Genomic DNA, 16,910 nt, shown 5'->3' on the forward strand with positions numbered 1-16,910 from the left:
TATGCAGTAAACAAAGTTGTATCAGAGCTGCTGCCGCCAAGATTAAGCCATCAGTGCAGGATAAAGATGAGTTTCACACAGTGTGCGCTTGTCCAGGTAGGACTAGGTGTGAGATCCGGTCAGTGTCACGATCTCGTACATTTCGGGAGAAGGGAGCTGTGAAAGGCCCAGCACAACGGGAACGTGGCTTTGGTTGTGGGAGACTTGTGGGAAGAAGGCAACTGAGATCGCAACCAGAGGTCCAGGAGAGGCACAGCCTGAAGGAGGCGTGTGAGTCAGAGGAATGCCATAGCCTGAGCACCTCTGCTCAACAGGAACCAGCTGGCTGGATACGGAGACGGCATGGCTGGAACGGGAGGTACCAGTGTCCCCAGTGAGGAGACAGACATGTCCTTGGGCTGTGGGAGGGGGACCGGCGAGGGGCGCAGCATTTCACAGGACTGAGGATTGAGTGGTGTTGACATAATGTGCGGAGGGCAGAGAGCTTGGTGGGGACGCATCAGGGACAAAGCTGAGGAAGTTCATGAAGGATCCATGGCGTCGGGACAGTAACACCTGGGACGGCACGGAGAAGGGCGAGCAGTAGCACGTGTGTGGAGTCAGAGCTGGGACAGGTCAATGGCAGGAAACCCTACAGGTGAGAAGTCATCCTGCTCCAGTTCCCCTTGCCCTCTCCCTGTGGTGACAGTCTCTGTCTCTCTCTCTCTCTCTCCCGCAGCCCCTGGTGTTTCAGAGCCAAGCTCTGCACAGGAATGCAGACAGGACAGGAACGTGAGGGATAACACAGCCATGTGAAGCCTGTCTGGGGCGCGAAGGGCACCGTGAGTGGAGGGGAGGGAGAGCGGAAGCTGACGGCACTTGCCAGGGTGCAGAGGCCTCTCCGCGCCACGCTCCTCACTCACTCAACGGACAGGACACGTCATACACGGCGGACTTAATGAATGAAGGTGGCTCTGAAAGACACAAGTGGCTTTGAGGTGCCTGCCAGACGGCAGACACTGGGGATTGTGCAGTGAACGGGACAGGCGTGGTCCGTGGCCTGCTGCAGGCTACACTCCAGGAGGGACACAGACCACAAGCAAAGGAAGAAAGAGCCAGGAACAAGCCGGCTGATGTGATAGAGAATGACTGTGGGGCAGACGGAGAGTGGGCACCGCCTCTCCGGGCCGTGACAGAGGAGTGGCTGTCAGGAGCCTCAGGTGGCAGAGGGTGTGGCATGTTTGGCAGAGAAGGGAGGGTGGGAGAAAGGGGCTAGGCAAGAAGTGGGGGGACTCTGCAGAGTGTGGACAGAGCACGTGAGCACGTGCTTTCCAAGACCTGCTGGATTCCGTGTAGGCAGAGAGTGGATGGAGGGCCGGCAGCAGAGGAACGTGGCCCGAAGCAGGCTCATGGGTGCAGCCGGAAAGGGCTGGGGCGAGGGACTTTGCGGCTGGCAGAAATGACCGGACTTGGTGCTCCGCTGGATGGGGGGTGGGGAGAGGGCAGGAGTGCTGAGGCCACGGCTTCCTACGCTGCAGGCTGACCTCACTTCGCACAGGTGTGCACCATGGTTAGCACATCGGCCACGTCACCTCTGTGCTAGGCGCTTCCATTAACTCTGAATCGCTAGAGACCAGGGGATTGAGACCAACTTGTATTCTTTTTTTTTTTTTTTTTTTTCTTTTAATTACAGGGCCCTGAGAGTATTTTTCTTCTGCCTCCTCGGGTCTCACATTGTTTCCTAATGTCCCTGTTAGGGCTTTTAAAGTCTCTTAGGCAGGAATTTGTAGTGACAGATGATGGGGTCTGTTCTCAGGTCCCAGATTCAGGGAAGGACTGGAAAGTGCTCAATGAGGAGACAGACCCTTGGGGACCAGCCAGAGAGTCACAGAGGTCCCACCTGAAACGGCGGGTTCATCCAGAGAGAAGCACTTTGACGGGGTCACGGAGCTCACAACAAAGATCAGGGAAACAGCCAGAAGGTAAGCAGAACTCTGCCCTCACCTGGGGCTGCGGAAGAACTCATTTTTTAGAATGAGCAGGTCTGAGCTGGAGTCTGCCCCAGTGTTCTAGATTAAATACCTTTGAAATGTACCCACAACACAAGATTTCAAATGTTAGCTGATGGTAATAGCACTGAGGAGTGGAGAATTTTTATGTGTCACCCTAATTCTCCCTTATTACAACTGATTCTGCTGCTTCTGAACCAGGAAGATTAAAATCTGCACATGTGCCTTCACCTGCATAGCAGCTCTTTGTATATTTGAAAACAAAAGCCCTTTTCTCATCCAGCTTAATTTCATCCAAAACACATTTCCCCTGATTATTTTTGCCTTTCTTCCAAAGCTCTATTTTGGTTTCTACTTCTCTTAAACTTTTTAATCAAAAAACTGTTAAGGTGAAGTGAAATTCATGTAACAAAATTAGCCATGTTCAAGTGAACAATCCAGGTGTATTTAGCACACACATTCAATTATACAATCATCACGTCTATCCAGTTCCAAACATTTTCACCCCCTACAAGGAAACCATCTACCCATTTGGGAGTTACTCCTCTTTCTCTCTACAGATCTGCCTGTTCTGGAGATTTCATAGAAAGGGTATGACCCTCCGTGCCTGCCCCTCTCATCTAGCAGGTTTAAGCCTGTCTCACTAGTTCCATCCTTTTCGTGGCTAAATAATACTCCAGTGCATGGACAGACCAGGGCTCTGTCTTTCTGTATCTCTTGGAGTGAACCACTGTGGCTGCATACACTGAGACAGTCCACGGCCACTGCTGCCTCTCTGCTTAATTGAAAGCTGCCATTGTAGCGTGCTCAGTAATTTGTAAAAGCCAGCTCTTTATTTAACCCACACCCTAGAAGAAAACATTACATCTTGACCCACTTTCCACTGGCTACTTTCTGTTGAAACAGAAAATTGTCTTAAGAGGAGTATTTGCTTTTGTGTTTTTTAAGCAAATGGAACACTCAGTATCTTTGTAAACTCTACCATTTAGCAGTGATTTCTTTTTAATCCTTGGGAACATCACTGCTCTCTAGGGTGTGGTTCCCGAGGCTGGGGGTTCTGAGTGTGAAGAGGGTAAAAACTCACCCTGTGCCAGGTTCCACTCCCCCTGTTCACCCGTCTTCATGCTGTTCCTATCTCTAGTTCGGTGACTTCCTCGGGGCCACAAGCCTCTGCGTCTCCTCTGAAGTTCTGTTCTAAAGTGAAAATAAACCATTTGTTTAATAGAATTCTTTTTTTCTTTAACATTTATTTTTGATAGGGGCAGAGAGAGGGAGGGAAGCACAGAATACAAAGCAGGCTGCAGGCTCTGACCTGTCAGCACAGAGCCCAACATGGGGCTGGAACCCATGAACGGAGAGATAAGGACTTAGGCCAAAGTCAGCCGCTTAACTGAGCCACCCAGGCGTCCCTGAAGTAGAATTCTTTTTTTTTTTTTTTAATTTTTTTTTTCAACGTTTTTTATTTTTTATTTTTCGGACAGAGAGAGACAGAGCATGAACGGGGGAGGGGCAGAGAGAGAGGGAGACACAGAATCGGAAACAGGCTCCAGGCTCCGAGCCATCAGCCCAGAGGAAGTAGAATTCTTAAAGGTGGATTTCTGAGAAATATATTATGTTGGCCTGAAAAAAGTAAAAGGCTTCAATTGCCATGGTATTTTTAGGAGTTCTAGGGTCATCTCTTGATGGTGGGGCTCAGAGCTTCCCCCCTCCATTAAACTTTTTTTTTTTAATGTTTTTTATTTATTTTGAGAGAGAATCCCAAGCAGGCTCCACCTTTCAGTGCAGAGCCTGACATGGGGCTCAATTTCACACCGTGAGAGCATGACCTGAGCCAAAATCAAGAGTCGTCCACTTAACCGACTTAGCCACCCAGGTGCCCCTAAACATTTTTTTGGCATAACATGCACACAGCGCTTTAAAATTTATTGATTTTTATTTTTGAGACTGAGTGTGTGCCCAAGAGAGTGGGGGAGGGGCGGGGGGAATATCAAGCAGGCTCCAAGCTCAGCACAGAGCCTGATGTGGGGCTAGATCCCACGACCCTGGGATCATAACCTTAGATGAAATCAAGAGTCAGATGCTCAACCAACTGAGCAACCCAGGCGCCCCCACAGCGCTTTAGAATGAAGAAAACCTTTTTGATAAAAGCCGTTATGCCAAGAATCTGCTGAAAGGAGCTTCTCGACACACAGAGGCCACTGGCAATGGCAGTGGCCCTCAAACTCTAGTGTGCTCAGACTCACCCGGGGGCCGTGTCCAGGCACAGTGATTGGGGGCGGGCCCCAGGAATAGGCATTTGTGACGGGTTCCCAGTGCTGCTGCTGCTGACCCGGGAACCCCACTCAAGCCCCGGCTCTGGCTGCTCTGTGGCAGCCACCCTCCAACTGAGGCTGTTTTCTTGCCAGCCTGGCTGACAGCACAGCCTCCCAGGAACCTTCCCCAGGAGAGGGGTCTTGGAGACCAGGAGACAGGCGCTGCGCATGGGACAGCTGGGGCCCAGGTGAGCTGTGCTTGACCCCCGTTGTCTCTTGAGGTTCCCATTTCGCTCACTCTTACCCCACGCCCTTTCACGTCGAGATGTCAGAGAGATCACGAGGTCCTTCCACTGGCCTTCCTTGCGTTGTTTTCTGTCCACCTGTCGTCTTCACAAAGCTCTTTCCTCACCCTGATGCTTCCCTCAGAGGCCTGACGTCCCTTGCCTCGCTTTGTGAGGCCTGTGGCCACGTCTCTGCCCCGCACCAGGCTAGAGCGGTGCTACTTAACGGTAGCAGCAGCCCCCGGTGTCGTTACAGGGAGCAGCCACGTGTGAGGACAGAGCTGCACTCCTCGGTCAGGAAGGACGGATGCACCTCGGCCCGGCACAGAGGGCCCTCCACAGGGACATTTCACAGAGGAATGACAAAAACGACTCTCTGGGTAAGGATGCCTGTTCCCTCAGGCCCAGAGCGGAGGTGTTCATTTGTTCAGAGAGAGAGAGACTGGGAGACCGGAGAAAGGAGACAGAGGCAGACCACTGGGTCGAGGCAAGAAGGAAATAAACAGGAAGAGCCTGAGAGCAGGTATGAGACACAGAGACTGGAAGAAAGGGAAGGACAGGCCAGAGGGCTGACGACAGGGTGGACAGCATGCAAGTGGGAACGAGGGAGGGCGGGACGTGAGAGCAGTGGGGGTGGAAGTGGGAGGTAGAGCAAGGGGCTGGGGGAGTGAGACACAGCAGGGGACAGCCAGCAGCGAGGAGTCACCGCCTGTGGGAGCAGCAGGCCGACCTGAGTGCACGTGTGCTCACACACACACCCGAGGGCTGTCCTGAGCGGCTGAGGGGAAACTCAAGAGCGCCCACGTCTGACCGCGTGCTTCTGCGCCTGGGCCTTCAGGAGGCAGCCGGGCCCTTCGGAGAGTCTCAGGACCATCGGTTGCTGTTCTCAAATCGGCTCTGCCCGCGCCCCCCGTGCCGGGCTCTGTGCCGACAGCTCAGGTCCTAGGGCCTGCTGCGGATTCTGTGTCTCTCTCTGCCCCTCCCCCCCCGCTCACACTCAGTCCCTCTGTCTCTCAAAAATAAATACAACATTAAAAACAGTAAATCAGCTCTGCCCCTTCCGGGCTGCTCCTCAGAGCATCAGAGTCAGGGAAGGGACAGATGCTCTGCGGCCGGCTCGGCCACGATGTCTCCGCCCTGCATGCTCCGGATCACGGAGAACACGCAGGGACCCTAGACACTCACCGCTGAGCAAGGAACAATTCTAAGAGTTCCACAAGTGACGATGGCTTGGAAGCCCGTGAGACACCGCCGAAAGGGGAAGGATAAGGGCGGGGTGACGCCCAGCAGCCAGAGGAAAGACAGGCACGGCCCGGGGCTGCTGAGGAAACCAGGACGTTCCTGTCCATTCTCAATGAACCTGAATGTTATTGGAAACTCCACGCGCACCAGCCAAGCAGCCGGCTGTGTGGGGAAGTTGCCCAGCTGTTGTGTGAACGTGGTCCCCACGGCCTCTGGATCAACGTGGAAGGAAGTTCCAAAGCCTCGGGGCTGTGCAAGGCCGCAGCCCAGAACCTGTGCCTTTCAGGAGATGAAAGCTTTGCTGGCCTCACGTGGCTCCCGTGGTTCTCCCAGGAGTAGGGCACGTAGGGCGGGTGAGGCCCAGGGACCAAGCCAAGACTCGTGAAGTGCAAAGACACAGTGGAGAATGCAGGCAGCTACACATCTGACCGCAAGCAGCCAGCCCAGGACACCCACAGCCTCTTCCAGAGCCCCTTGCTGAGGACCTGTCTGCACTGCTCCCAGTACTGATCACCTGTAGGAGAGAAGTCCCCCACTCTGGGCCTTGTCTTCTGGCTATAAACTGAAGATGGTTCCTATTCCCGCCCAGGTGGGGGCAGTCGGAGTAAACACCTTATTGGCTAACCATTAATGCCATTCGTTGGACCGCGTGCAGCTTACGCACAAGGAAAGGAGCACCTGAACCTTTATGCTGATGGCTGGGTAGCCCAGGGCATTTTCTTTGGAGTTGTGAACTTGGGAAGCCAAAGCCAGGTGTGTCTCTGTCACTGAGGTAGTGAATTTTCTGCCTAGCTGTTATCTGTGGACTTCGTCTATACAATGCTAAGACAGTAGGAGCCTGGGAATGAGTGCTGTATTCTCTGTGAAAGGGGGTGAGGTCCTAGCAGGTGTGGCTGGTGGAGGAGTCCAGAAGTTGGTCATAGTGGCTAGGAATGAGGTTCCATTGCAGCTGCAGGACAGTGGAGAAGAAGGGTGCTCAAAGGTGTGGGGACGCAGTGGGTTAGACAGTGGCTTTGGGTTTCACTGAGAAGACGACATTTGAACAAAGACGTGAGGAGAAGCCACGAGCCATGTGGCTGTTCTGGGGGGAGAGTGTAACCGAGGGAACAGGCCAGCACACAGGCCGAGGCTGCAGTGAGTCTGGGGAGGCGGCCATTGTGACCAGCACAGACCAAGAGAGGGTGAGCCTGATAAATGGTATCCGGCGCCAGATCACGTGGGGCAGTGCTACTGAAAATGACCTGAACTGAGACAGGGCATTTACAGACCCGCCAAGCTCACATCGCTGCTGTGTCCAAGTGCACTTCTGTATCATTAACAACAAACCACCTGGCTTTTCACAGATAATTGACAAGCTCTAATGTAGGAGCTGGGACCCTACGTAAAGGACTTCGTAAGCACTTGATGTTTTCTCAGTGAAACGGGGTGGCCTTGCAGGGCTCTAAGCACACAGGGACTCATTTTTAAATGGATCATGTTGACTCTTTCCATTTTTTTGGCTCAAGGAGGAGTAGTAGGGGTGAAGAGAAGGGCGTGCCCCTCAGAGCACCAGACCAGAGGTTAGAACGCACTTGCTGGGGCAGCTTGAGACACACACAGGAGCCCTCACGGAACCAGCCCGTGGCCACTACAGTGAGCAGCATGTGCTGGGAGCTCCCGAGGAACTGGCCGGCCTCATGCCCTTCTCAGCAGAGCACTGCTTCTTCCCACCTTGGGATGGGACGTGCTGTGGTTTAGTTTCTCGCACCTACAGGGATGACAGGAGATCCTCGAGACAGGGACGGGCCAGTCAGGGCTACTCAACATCAGAGGCGGAAGTCAACAGAAGTGGTCTCCAAGTGGCCACATCCTCTCACGAGCCACAAGCGCTCACAGATTCTCCCAACCACGGAGACAGGCATTACACTTACAGTGACATCACTCAGGAGAAATGAGTGGCATTCAGGATAAAGAACAAGAGTGCAGCTTTGGTAAATACTCCACAACCCCTTCTCCGTTAGAGAGGATGCCCTTTCCAGTATGCTGAACGTGTCTGTTTTAGGAAAGACGCACATAGTGAGGTGGTTCCCGGGGATGACAGCAGACGGTGGCAGAACTGGACAAACCAGTGTGGAACTTGTGGGGAAGTTACCCTTGCCCTGTGGGGTCCAGGCCTCCGTGATCTCATCGTGTGTCCCTTGTCCCCTGGCAGCAGGTGTGTGCTGGGGTGGAGAGACAGAGACTCCCCTGGCCATTCTCTGTAAAACTCAACTTCATGAGAAATTCCAGACTCATCAGAACAGCCAGACCCACAGGGCGGTGGCAAAAGGACTCTGGGAACAGGGCTTTCTGTGGACCCCAGAACAGTGTCGCACCAAGTTCAACTGCCTATAGTTGAGATACCATAAAGTGAGGGGAGACTGTTGCTGAGCCATATGTCCTTGATGAGGAAATGGATACCCTGTCAAGCTCCTGGGCCTCTGCACCCACGGTGGCAAGCAGTGCTATTCTTGGCCAAGAGGGAAGGGTTACGGAGTTTGTGGGGATAAGTCAGCAGAACGGGGAGCCCACAGAGGTCAGAGAAGGGGCTATGTGGATGGTGCAGCCAGAGATGAAAAGGACTTCGGGAATCCTGGCCAGGGAGGTAGGAGACATGACCTGCCAGTTCTGTTCCCACACAGTGCTGGTAGGAGTCTTGGCTCTGATGCACAAAGGACACAGGTCCACCCAGAAGGCCTTAGCCTACCATTCAAGTGGGAGCTGCCCCTGCTACTGGTGTGGTTACTGCCTTGATGGATGACTTTCCACGGTCCAGGGAGTCTGGCTCTCTCAGTATTGAGGCTGTTTCCTCTGCCCTTCAGGGCCCAAGTCTGTATCTGCCAGCCTCTTTCACAGAGCACGTGTCATTTTTCCTGTACAACTCCTTGCGTCGGCTTCCTCAGGTGGCCAGTCAGGCCTCCAGCCCAGACTTTCCTCTTCCCTCCTCCTCTAGCATGATCCTCCTTTCCTGACAAAGTGTCTGCTGGTCAGGTGCTCGCAACACACTTTCTTCTCATTTGGGCCAAACTCGGGAAGGCCTTTGGTTAGGCTGTCAAGAATTCAGATCAAACCTGCAGACAGACTGGCAGGTGACATAGAGCTGGCCTCCCTGCCACAGTTTTGTCACTGTGTCCAAACATCCAAAAAGGGACAGAACAAGAGAAAAGTAGGTGGAATTTAGGGGTATTTATTTACCTGTGAACCCAGGGTTTGGAGCTTGAAAATATTCCAACTGGAAAATGAAATTAGACTATTAATTAGTAGAAGACTGAATCCTATGACGCCTTCCATTTAGGTATTTTTCTTGATGGTGCTTTAATTGTAACTTTCCTCATTCCTGCATGTCACTTTCCAGAGTCCAGCATGTTTCTGTTCTCTCAGGTCTTGAGATCACGAATGGAACTAAAAACGAGAATCGAAAATGGGAAGATCCAGAGCAGGCAGAAGTGAAGAAGGCCCTTTGGAGAAAGTCTAGTGGCCTTTTCTGCCACCCTGAGACCAAGAGAGACAGGAAGGGTGAGCCTATGCCGAGAGAGCCACATAGACGTTCTCCAGATGAGCGTGAGGGGACGGCCCCGTCCCAGGACGGGGGGGTCAGCAGACACTCTGTGCTGGAGAGAAGGCCCGAGCAAATCTGAGCAGAGAAACCTGCTCTCAGGGATCTCTCTGTCGCCACCAGCCAGGCGCCAAACTGGAAAAAGCTCCTAAGTGTCAGGAATGTGGGAAAAGCTTTAGCCGAGGTCCTTACCTTGTTCGGGATCGGAGAATCCACACGGGAGAAAAGCCGGACAAGTGCGGCGAATGCGGGAAAGGCTTCAGCGAGCACTCCAACCTCACTGCCCACCTAAGGATGCACACGGGGGAGAGACCCGACCGCTGTGGGCAGCGTGGGAAAAGCTTCAACCAGAGGTCCGGCCTCGGTGTCCACCGGAGGACCCACACCGGGGAGAAGCCTTACCGGTGCACCGTCTGTGGGAAGAGCTTCAACAACAGCTCCCGGCTCAGCGCTCACGGGCGAGCCCACGCCCGGCGGAGCCCCCACCCGTGTGCGCAGCGTGGGAGAAGCTTCGGCAGCGGCTCCCACTCCAGTGGCCACCAGAAAACGCACACCGGGGAGAAGCCTCACAACTGCTCTGTGTGAGAGAAGCTTCGCTAAGCTCCGTGCCCCCATCTGCCATCAGGGGGCACACGAGGACGACACCTCACATCGCCAGGAAGGGACACACGGTACGGGGCTGGAGAGCCAACAGGCCAATTCCGGACGTTGACGGGTCTCCTGGAGGTTCTGTCTGCTCGCGGAGGCTTCTGCTAGCCAGTCCCAGGCTCCCAGGCGCAGCAAGAGACTCACATGTGGACCTCGAGAACCTCGGGCAGGAGTAGCAATCGGCGTGAGAACGCTGAGCTTGCTTTCCTGGTCTGCCTGTGACCCACAGTCCCGTGTCACCGTGGACTCCATCTGCTCTCAAGAAAGGGGGCTGCGGGGTCCAAAGTCCTGCCAGAAATCGAGGGTAACCGTGTTCCGAACAGAGGATAGGTGGCTAGGGGCCTGGGAAGTATTCCTGGGGCAGGTCGGGGGAGAAATTTTCCCTCATGGGAAGCACATCTCGAAGTTAACCGCCTAGATGTTTCCTAACCCAATAATGACCTGTAGGCATCTGCCTGCAGGAACGTCTACCTCCGAGTCGATCACTGCTGTGTATCCCAGTCACCCAGAGAAGACGGCAGAGCTGGAGGGATGGCTCAGGCCACCAGGTACTACTACTCTAAGTGACTTAATCTCAGAGCAAGTGTGACATCTGGGTTCCTCTAAGATTTCTCCCATGTATGGCCCCGACCCAGGTTCCTGCTTTCTGGTCTGGTACAGTTAACGGTTACCGCAGGTTCATACGCGTCACTGTTTCTGAAGAAAATAAAGGTGTTTCTCCGCTGTTGGCCTTTGGTCTGAATTTTCGCCATCAGAAACTTCATCCTCCTGCAGATCCCACAGGGGGATCCAAGGGCGGCGCCCGCTTTGATGCAGTTGGACGTGCAGAGAAGCAGCGGAACTGGGTTGGGAGGGTTTGCACGGTCACCGAGACGGACAGCAGAGCAGTACGGAAAACGGGCACAGGAGAAGGAACGTGGGGTGTGAGGAGCACTAGGAACCAACCTAAAACACTACTTCTGAACAGGCCTAGATCATGAAGCTTCTGTCAAATTTCATGGATAAAACACGGGAAAAGACGGGCACGTTGTCCTGCTTCTTGCCTGTGCACATGAGGCGTTAAGACCTTGTCTAATTACGGTGACTAGGGTCCCGGTCACGGATTCAGACTCTGGGGCATTGAACATGAGAAAGAAGGAATATTCTGTCAAAGCCAAAAAGCTGACATGTTTTTTTAATTTTAGTGAACAAGGATGAGGAAAGCAACGCGTAAAAATGTACGTCATGCTCCCTCCAGTTGAGCCTGGCCTGGGCACCCCACATGTCCTGCACACACTGTCCTCGAGCATGGCCCTTGCGACAGGCCACGCAGGACAGTTTCCAGAGTCACAGGCTTCGCTCTGGAAGGAAAAAACCAAAAACGTCTTCCGAGAGCCTGGGTGAAGGCAAAGAGATGGGCTTCGGTGTGACCCGTTGGACTTGACCAGAGATGCATGGTGGAGAGGGGGAGACAGGCCGAGGCAGATCGTTCACAGAGGAGCTTTAGAGGCCCACTCCACTTGGGTCTGGTTAAGGAGGAAAGTAGTTAAGGTCCGTGGAAACAATGGTGGAGGGCCCAGCGAGGCCTCACAGGCTCCTCCCACTGCAGGGTGTGCTGGGGCCAAGGCATCGGGGGCAACTGCTGACTCCTTGAATTGTCAGAGGTAGAGGTCACCTCCTCCCTCCAACGGTCTCATGCTCCAGTCCGCCGGGCACAGGAAGGAAGACTGTGCGAGAGTTCCAGACCCTGGCCTGTCAGCTACCCCACATAGTCTGGAGGAGACCGTACATTCATTTATTCATTCATTCGGGAAACATCCGATTCCCTATAACATACCAGGGTATGTAGCAGCCAGACACAAAGCAGTCAGTGGAGCAGACACCGTTTCTTCCAGAATCTCCTCATGAGATCCCTCCAAAGTACCAGCACCCGTGGGCAGCACCACCTAACTCCAACACCCCCACGATGTGACCCAGCTCGGCAGGGCCTGTCTTCCGAGTTGTCATTAATCCAACCTCCTCCCTATGTTCCCCCAACCCCACGTGGAGCGGCTGTTTCCCTCCCTTCCTTCCTTTCACTTCCTACGTCTCACACCTTACTACCCACCTCCACGGACTAACACGGCCTGATCGCTGCACTCCCACAGGAGAATGAATTTGAAGTGTACACAAGGTAACACCTCCAAGGCCACAGATCTGCTCTCAGGTGTAGATGACCCTCCTGGTTTGGCTCAGCCCTTCCTAAGACCATGAAGAAGCCGCTGTTCCCCCCTGTATAGGAAATACTGGGACTCTCCGCATGGTTCCTATATCCCTCACTGAAACATCTTAACCACTGACCTCATTTCCTAACGGACAGGATTCTTTTTGCGAGGACTGCTGACCATTCCCATACAGAGGACCCAGTCTTCTCACACCCAGAGAAGCAGGCCAAAGCCCACAGATGCCCTGCTTCCCACTCACCTGCTGTGGTTCCTCAGCTTAAGGAGCCGGATGGGTGGCCAGAGCCAAAGCTGAGCTGGGCCTCTCCGCCTCCTTGCCCCACTTGCCTTTCCTCTTGCCACCTCTTCTGGGCCTCTCCCGTGAGGGGGGTGCCTTTCCAGCCAGTGTGGGAACAGCCGGGGACTCCGGGGACCCCGGGTTGGAGGGTGCCCATTTCACCGCTGACCTCATCACACGCAAATCCTCGGCTTTGCCCATCGTCAGCTCCTGCCTCACAGTCCTGCCGCTCACCCCGGGCCCTGCTCCCTGGTGGACAGAGGGGACCGAGCGTTCTTTACTCGTGGAGAACAAAGGACTCTAGCAGGTCACCTCACCTTGACCCAGATACAGGACATAGTTGCAGAAGCTGACACATCCCACATACGGTTGCTAAACTCTGGTTTTTGAGGTGGGCCAGGCACAATGGGGCCTCACCCATGCACCCGGTCTCCCTCACCCTCTCATTCTGACTTCTTAGCTGCTGCCTCAAAGCTGGGCTCTGGAGCATTTCACATGCATTTCCATTCCTTCTCAACTGACAAGCCACCTGACATGTCCAAATGGGATTTTTTTTTTTTTTTTGAGAGAGCGAGCTCGCTCGCATGTGCCCATGGGGAAGAGCAGAGGGAGGGGAGAGTCTCTGCAGGCTGATCCTGCCGAAGCTGCCACGGAATGAGCCTTTGTGAGGGGAAGACCACATGAAACTGTGAAGCCTACATTCACAACCGGACATCTGCACCCCGAGCCGCCAGTTTCCCGGTCCCGATTCTGGTCATGACACAACTACAGGGTCATGTCTAGGATGTCACAGGCACTGATAAACTCTCGTCCCTGATCCTTCCTGCCTCTCCCCTTCCGGCCTGAGACTCTGTATCTCACCATTTTCTTCAAAGAGTTGGGCTCCCTTTGAAGGCCCCATGGCCCGCGCAGTCTGAGAGGAGTTGTGTCTGGTTCTTCTCTTGGGAAAGCCCCTGGGCGTGGGCTTCAGGGGCTCTCCTTATGGGAGAAGGTTTGCGACTCCCCACACAACCACAGGGCTGCCGGCTCTTCTCGGAGCACACACACCATCACCTGGACAAAACCCCATCACTGCCACCTTCCCGTCCCGAGAGAGATCATCCACGGGCCCAGGGAAGAAAGGTGTAGTGTAGATTCCTGGACGGCCAGAGCTAAATTAAAGGCGGTCTGGGTGGCCGGGTAGAACAGAAGGTCAGGAACCCAGAGCCACATCTGGCAGTGGCAGAGAGCACTTCAGAGGCCCATCTGCTCAGGGCGGTGCAGGGAAGTCGGTGGCAGCCCCACGCAGAGCCCCGCAGCTGACACCCGGCCGTGCTGCCCTCAGCCCCCAGCTGGCCTCGCTCTGGCCCTCTCCCGACCAGAAATCCAGTCACATCCGTCTGCTTCGGGGAGGACACTGAGGACGCAGCCCAAGTTCTCACAGCCTCCTGGGCATGCAGTCCCTGCATCTGAGGGCAGAGGGTTCTCATTCACAGAGCCTGCTCAGTCAACATAACCTGCAGGGCAGAACCGGTTCCATTTACAGGGGACAACTACCTCCCATCCTTCATCCTTGGGAACAGAGACCTACTGAAAGCTCAGCGACTGTGAAGGTCCAACCTGGCTGTCCACCCACCACCCTGCCCGCAAAGGGGAAAGACAGCCTGAGCTCTTGGGAAAACTAGCACCAATGCCAATCAGGAAATAAACAAGCATGTAAGCAGCAAAGGGGAGACCGAGTGGCTCAGTTGGTTAAGCGTCCGACTTTGACTCAGGTCATGATCTTGCGGTTTGTGAGTTAAGGCCCCAAGTTGGGCTCTGTGCTGCCAGCTTGGAGCTTGGATTTGCTTCAGATTCTCTGTCTCCCTCTCTCTCTGCCCATCACCCGCTCATGCTCTCTCTCTCTCTCTCAAAAATAAACAACATAAAAAAAGAAGAATTAGAAATGCTATTTGTAAAGCATCTAACTCCATACTTGGCACATAAAAGGTGCAGAGTAAATGGTCTGTGGTGGTTAGAGAATCTCCATCTTACAGGAGTTTCTTCATCACATTCACCAACTGACACGTATTTAGATTTGAATTCTGTCATTCTCTTGCAAGAATGTAAGGTTCTTAGAGAGCAGGGAATCGGTCTGGTCATTGCTGAATCACATCACCCCCGGTATTTTGCTTGGTGTGTAATGAATGAATGGGTGAGAAATACAAGACTGGGGTCAGTCAGTCTTGATTAACTGCCTAGGTGTCAAGTACTTAAGCATTCATGAAGAATATAAAAGGAGATGAAAACTGGGCAGAGATGTCTCTGACATCTGACTCTCCCGCACTTCCAGTACTAACGCTGGAAGCAGGATTTCTGTACCTCAGCACTACAGACATCTTGGGCCACACAGGTCTTTACTGTGGGTGAGTGGGTGGGAGCGTCCTGTGCACTAGAGGATGGGTAGCTGCATCCCTAGCCTTCACCAACTAGAGGACACGGAGGTCCCCCTGAGCTGTAACTCGACAAATCGACCTCATTGCTACCAAATGCCGTTTTGGGGCAAATCGTCTCTGGTTAGGAACCCCTGTAGGGACGATCATTAAACCACACTGGTGTAAGAGTCTTTATCTGTCCACCTGGTCTTTCTACAAAGCAGATCTGAACTTCTCTCCTTTCTACAAAGTGAGTCCAATTGTATAACTACTCTGTCCCAAAGCCCTGGAGACTTCCTGTTGCCGCTGACATAGGCCAAGAGATACAAGCTTGCAAGGCTGTCCTCGGGACTCAAGGCCCAGTCTACCCCTCCAGCCTCACTGTCCACTCTGCTATATACATTTTCCAACCAGCACAGGTGAACCACTCTCGGTCCTAAAACAAACTGGCTCTGGGCTTTCTGGCCGTAGTGCCTTGGCCTGCGAAACTTCTGCCTAGAACACTTTTCGCAAGTTCCAATGCACTCCTTCCACAGCAACTGAACACAAGGGGTTGCAGGTCTCCAGCCGTCCCAACCGGGGAAAGAAGGGTAGCTGAGCCTAGAAACATAGAAAGAAATGCCCTCAAGGAGAGCACCGCCAAAAGGCAGGAAGTCCACAAGATGAGTACCCGCACCGGCACCACCACCCCCACCTTCTTGAACCCTCCTCATGCTTTCAACTCTTCGGCCCTGTCTCCGACTCTCTCTCTCCAGGCGCCTTATCTAACTCCACCTAATACCACGATGTTTCTGGCGGGTTTGTCTTCTCCACGAGTTCGAGAGCTGAGGGCAAGGAGTGTGCCTGAGTGGCCTTCTGAGGCAGTAGGGCCTCGGGGAACGAATGTTTTCTCAGCGTAAATCGCAAGGACAAGAGGCTCAGGGCCTTTCAAAGGCCTCTCCCCTGGGAAACGTAGGGACGCGGACCCCGAAGGGAGACGCGCTGGCACGCCGGCTACCTCGTCCCCACGCCTCCCCAGAGGGGCGAGGTCCCGGAACACGGCCAGTCGGCGTCTTCGCGTCCCGACACCCGGGTCGGGAGATGACAGCTATGGGGAGACGCAGGAGCAGCAGCGCCGGGGACAAGAGGAACAGGAAAAGTCAGCTTCACAGGAGCCACTCACCGGCCACGCCACCTTTTCCCCGCGCGCTGACCCAGAAGCTGCCGCGGGGCATGCCGGGACTTCCTGAAGCCCGGACGCAGGCGCAGGGGCTCAACCCGAAAAGAGCGGGACAGAACACGCAAGCGCGGCCTAAAGGACATTTCCGTTTCTCTGGTTCCGCCTCCCGCTAATCGACAGCAGTCTTCACCAGTGAATGGACAGGATCCTCTTGACGTCACGCCCTGGGACCATTCACGATGTTGGAGAGGACGAGCGGTGGGGGCGGGATTTGGGCGCTTGTTAACGCTCTCCTATTGGTTACTGCTGTTACGTTGGCCAGGTGGTTCTGCTTGTTGACTTTGACGGGTTCTCTTTCTAACCTTGGTGTTGCTCACTGGGTTTTTCACATGTGACAGCGACAGTGATCAAAAACCGTCACGCTAGCGGTATGCTAAGCCCCGTTGTAAACACGTTCATGCTAAGTCATCCTAACAACCAACCTATTGAGTCGGAAATGTTAACTTTGGGCAGGGAGACCTAAAGGACCTTCAGGGAGGCAGGATGCACCTACAAGTGGGAGGCTGAAGAAGCAGCAGCAGCGGAATTTGGGGGGTGGGTGGGAAAGGATGAGATAAATGTATTCTGGACCTGCTGGCCTAGATGCCATGCGTGCAGTCTCACAAACTTTCTGATAAGGTCTCAATAAAAAGCCAGGGACAAAAGTCCTCAGCGGCTACCTAGTCGGGACCCCTCTCACTCTCGAGAGCTTCATACTTTCCTTCAAGAAACTCTATCACTCTGTGTCTTTGCCCACTCTGTTGTCCACGAGATTCATTCTTCGACTCTAGGAGACAAGGACCATCGTCTCTCCCACCCTCCTGTAACACTATGAAGTCAATAGTATTACTAT

The 16,910-nt window shown here is 53.9% G+C and overlaps 1 protein-coding gene across 1 annotated transcript; it reads left to right on the forward strand.

Annotated features, from left to right (window-relative positions):
- Positions 1-1,662: 1,662 nt before the first annotated feature.
- On the forward strand, positions 1,663-12,770 carry ZSCAN32 (zinc finger and SCAN domain containing 32). The gene is given in 9 exon segments (XM_042971200.1): positions 1,663-1,961; positions 4,394-4,488; positions 4,781-4,904; positions 9,166-9,372; positions 9,375-9,918; positions 9,920-10,011; positions 10,763-10,875; positions 12,115-12,140; positions 12,575-12,770. Coding segments are annotated over 9 exon segments (1,635 nt in total). The 5' UTR covers positions 1,663-1,723.
- The last annotated feature ends 4,140 nt before the right edge of the window (positions 12,771-16,910 follow it).

The sequence above is a fragment of the Panthera tigris genome, chromosome E3 (genome assembly GCF_018350195.1).
Source record: "Panthera tigris isolate Pti1 chromosome E3, P.tigris_Pti1_mat1.1, whole genome shotgun sequence".
Lineage (NCBI taxonomy): Eukaryota > Metazoa > Chordata > Mammalia > Carnivora > Felidae > Panthera > Panthera tigris.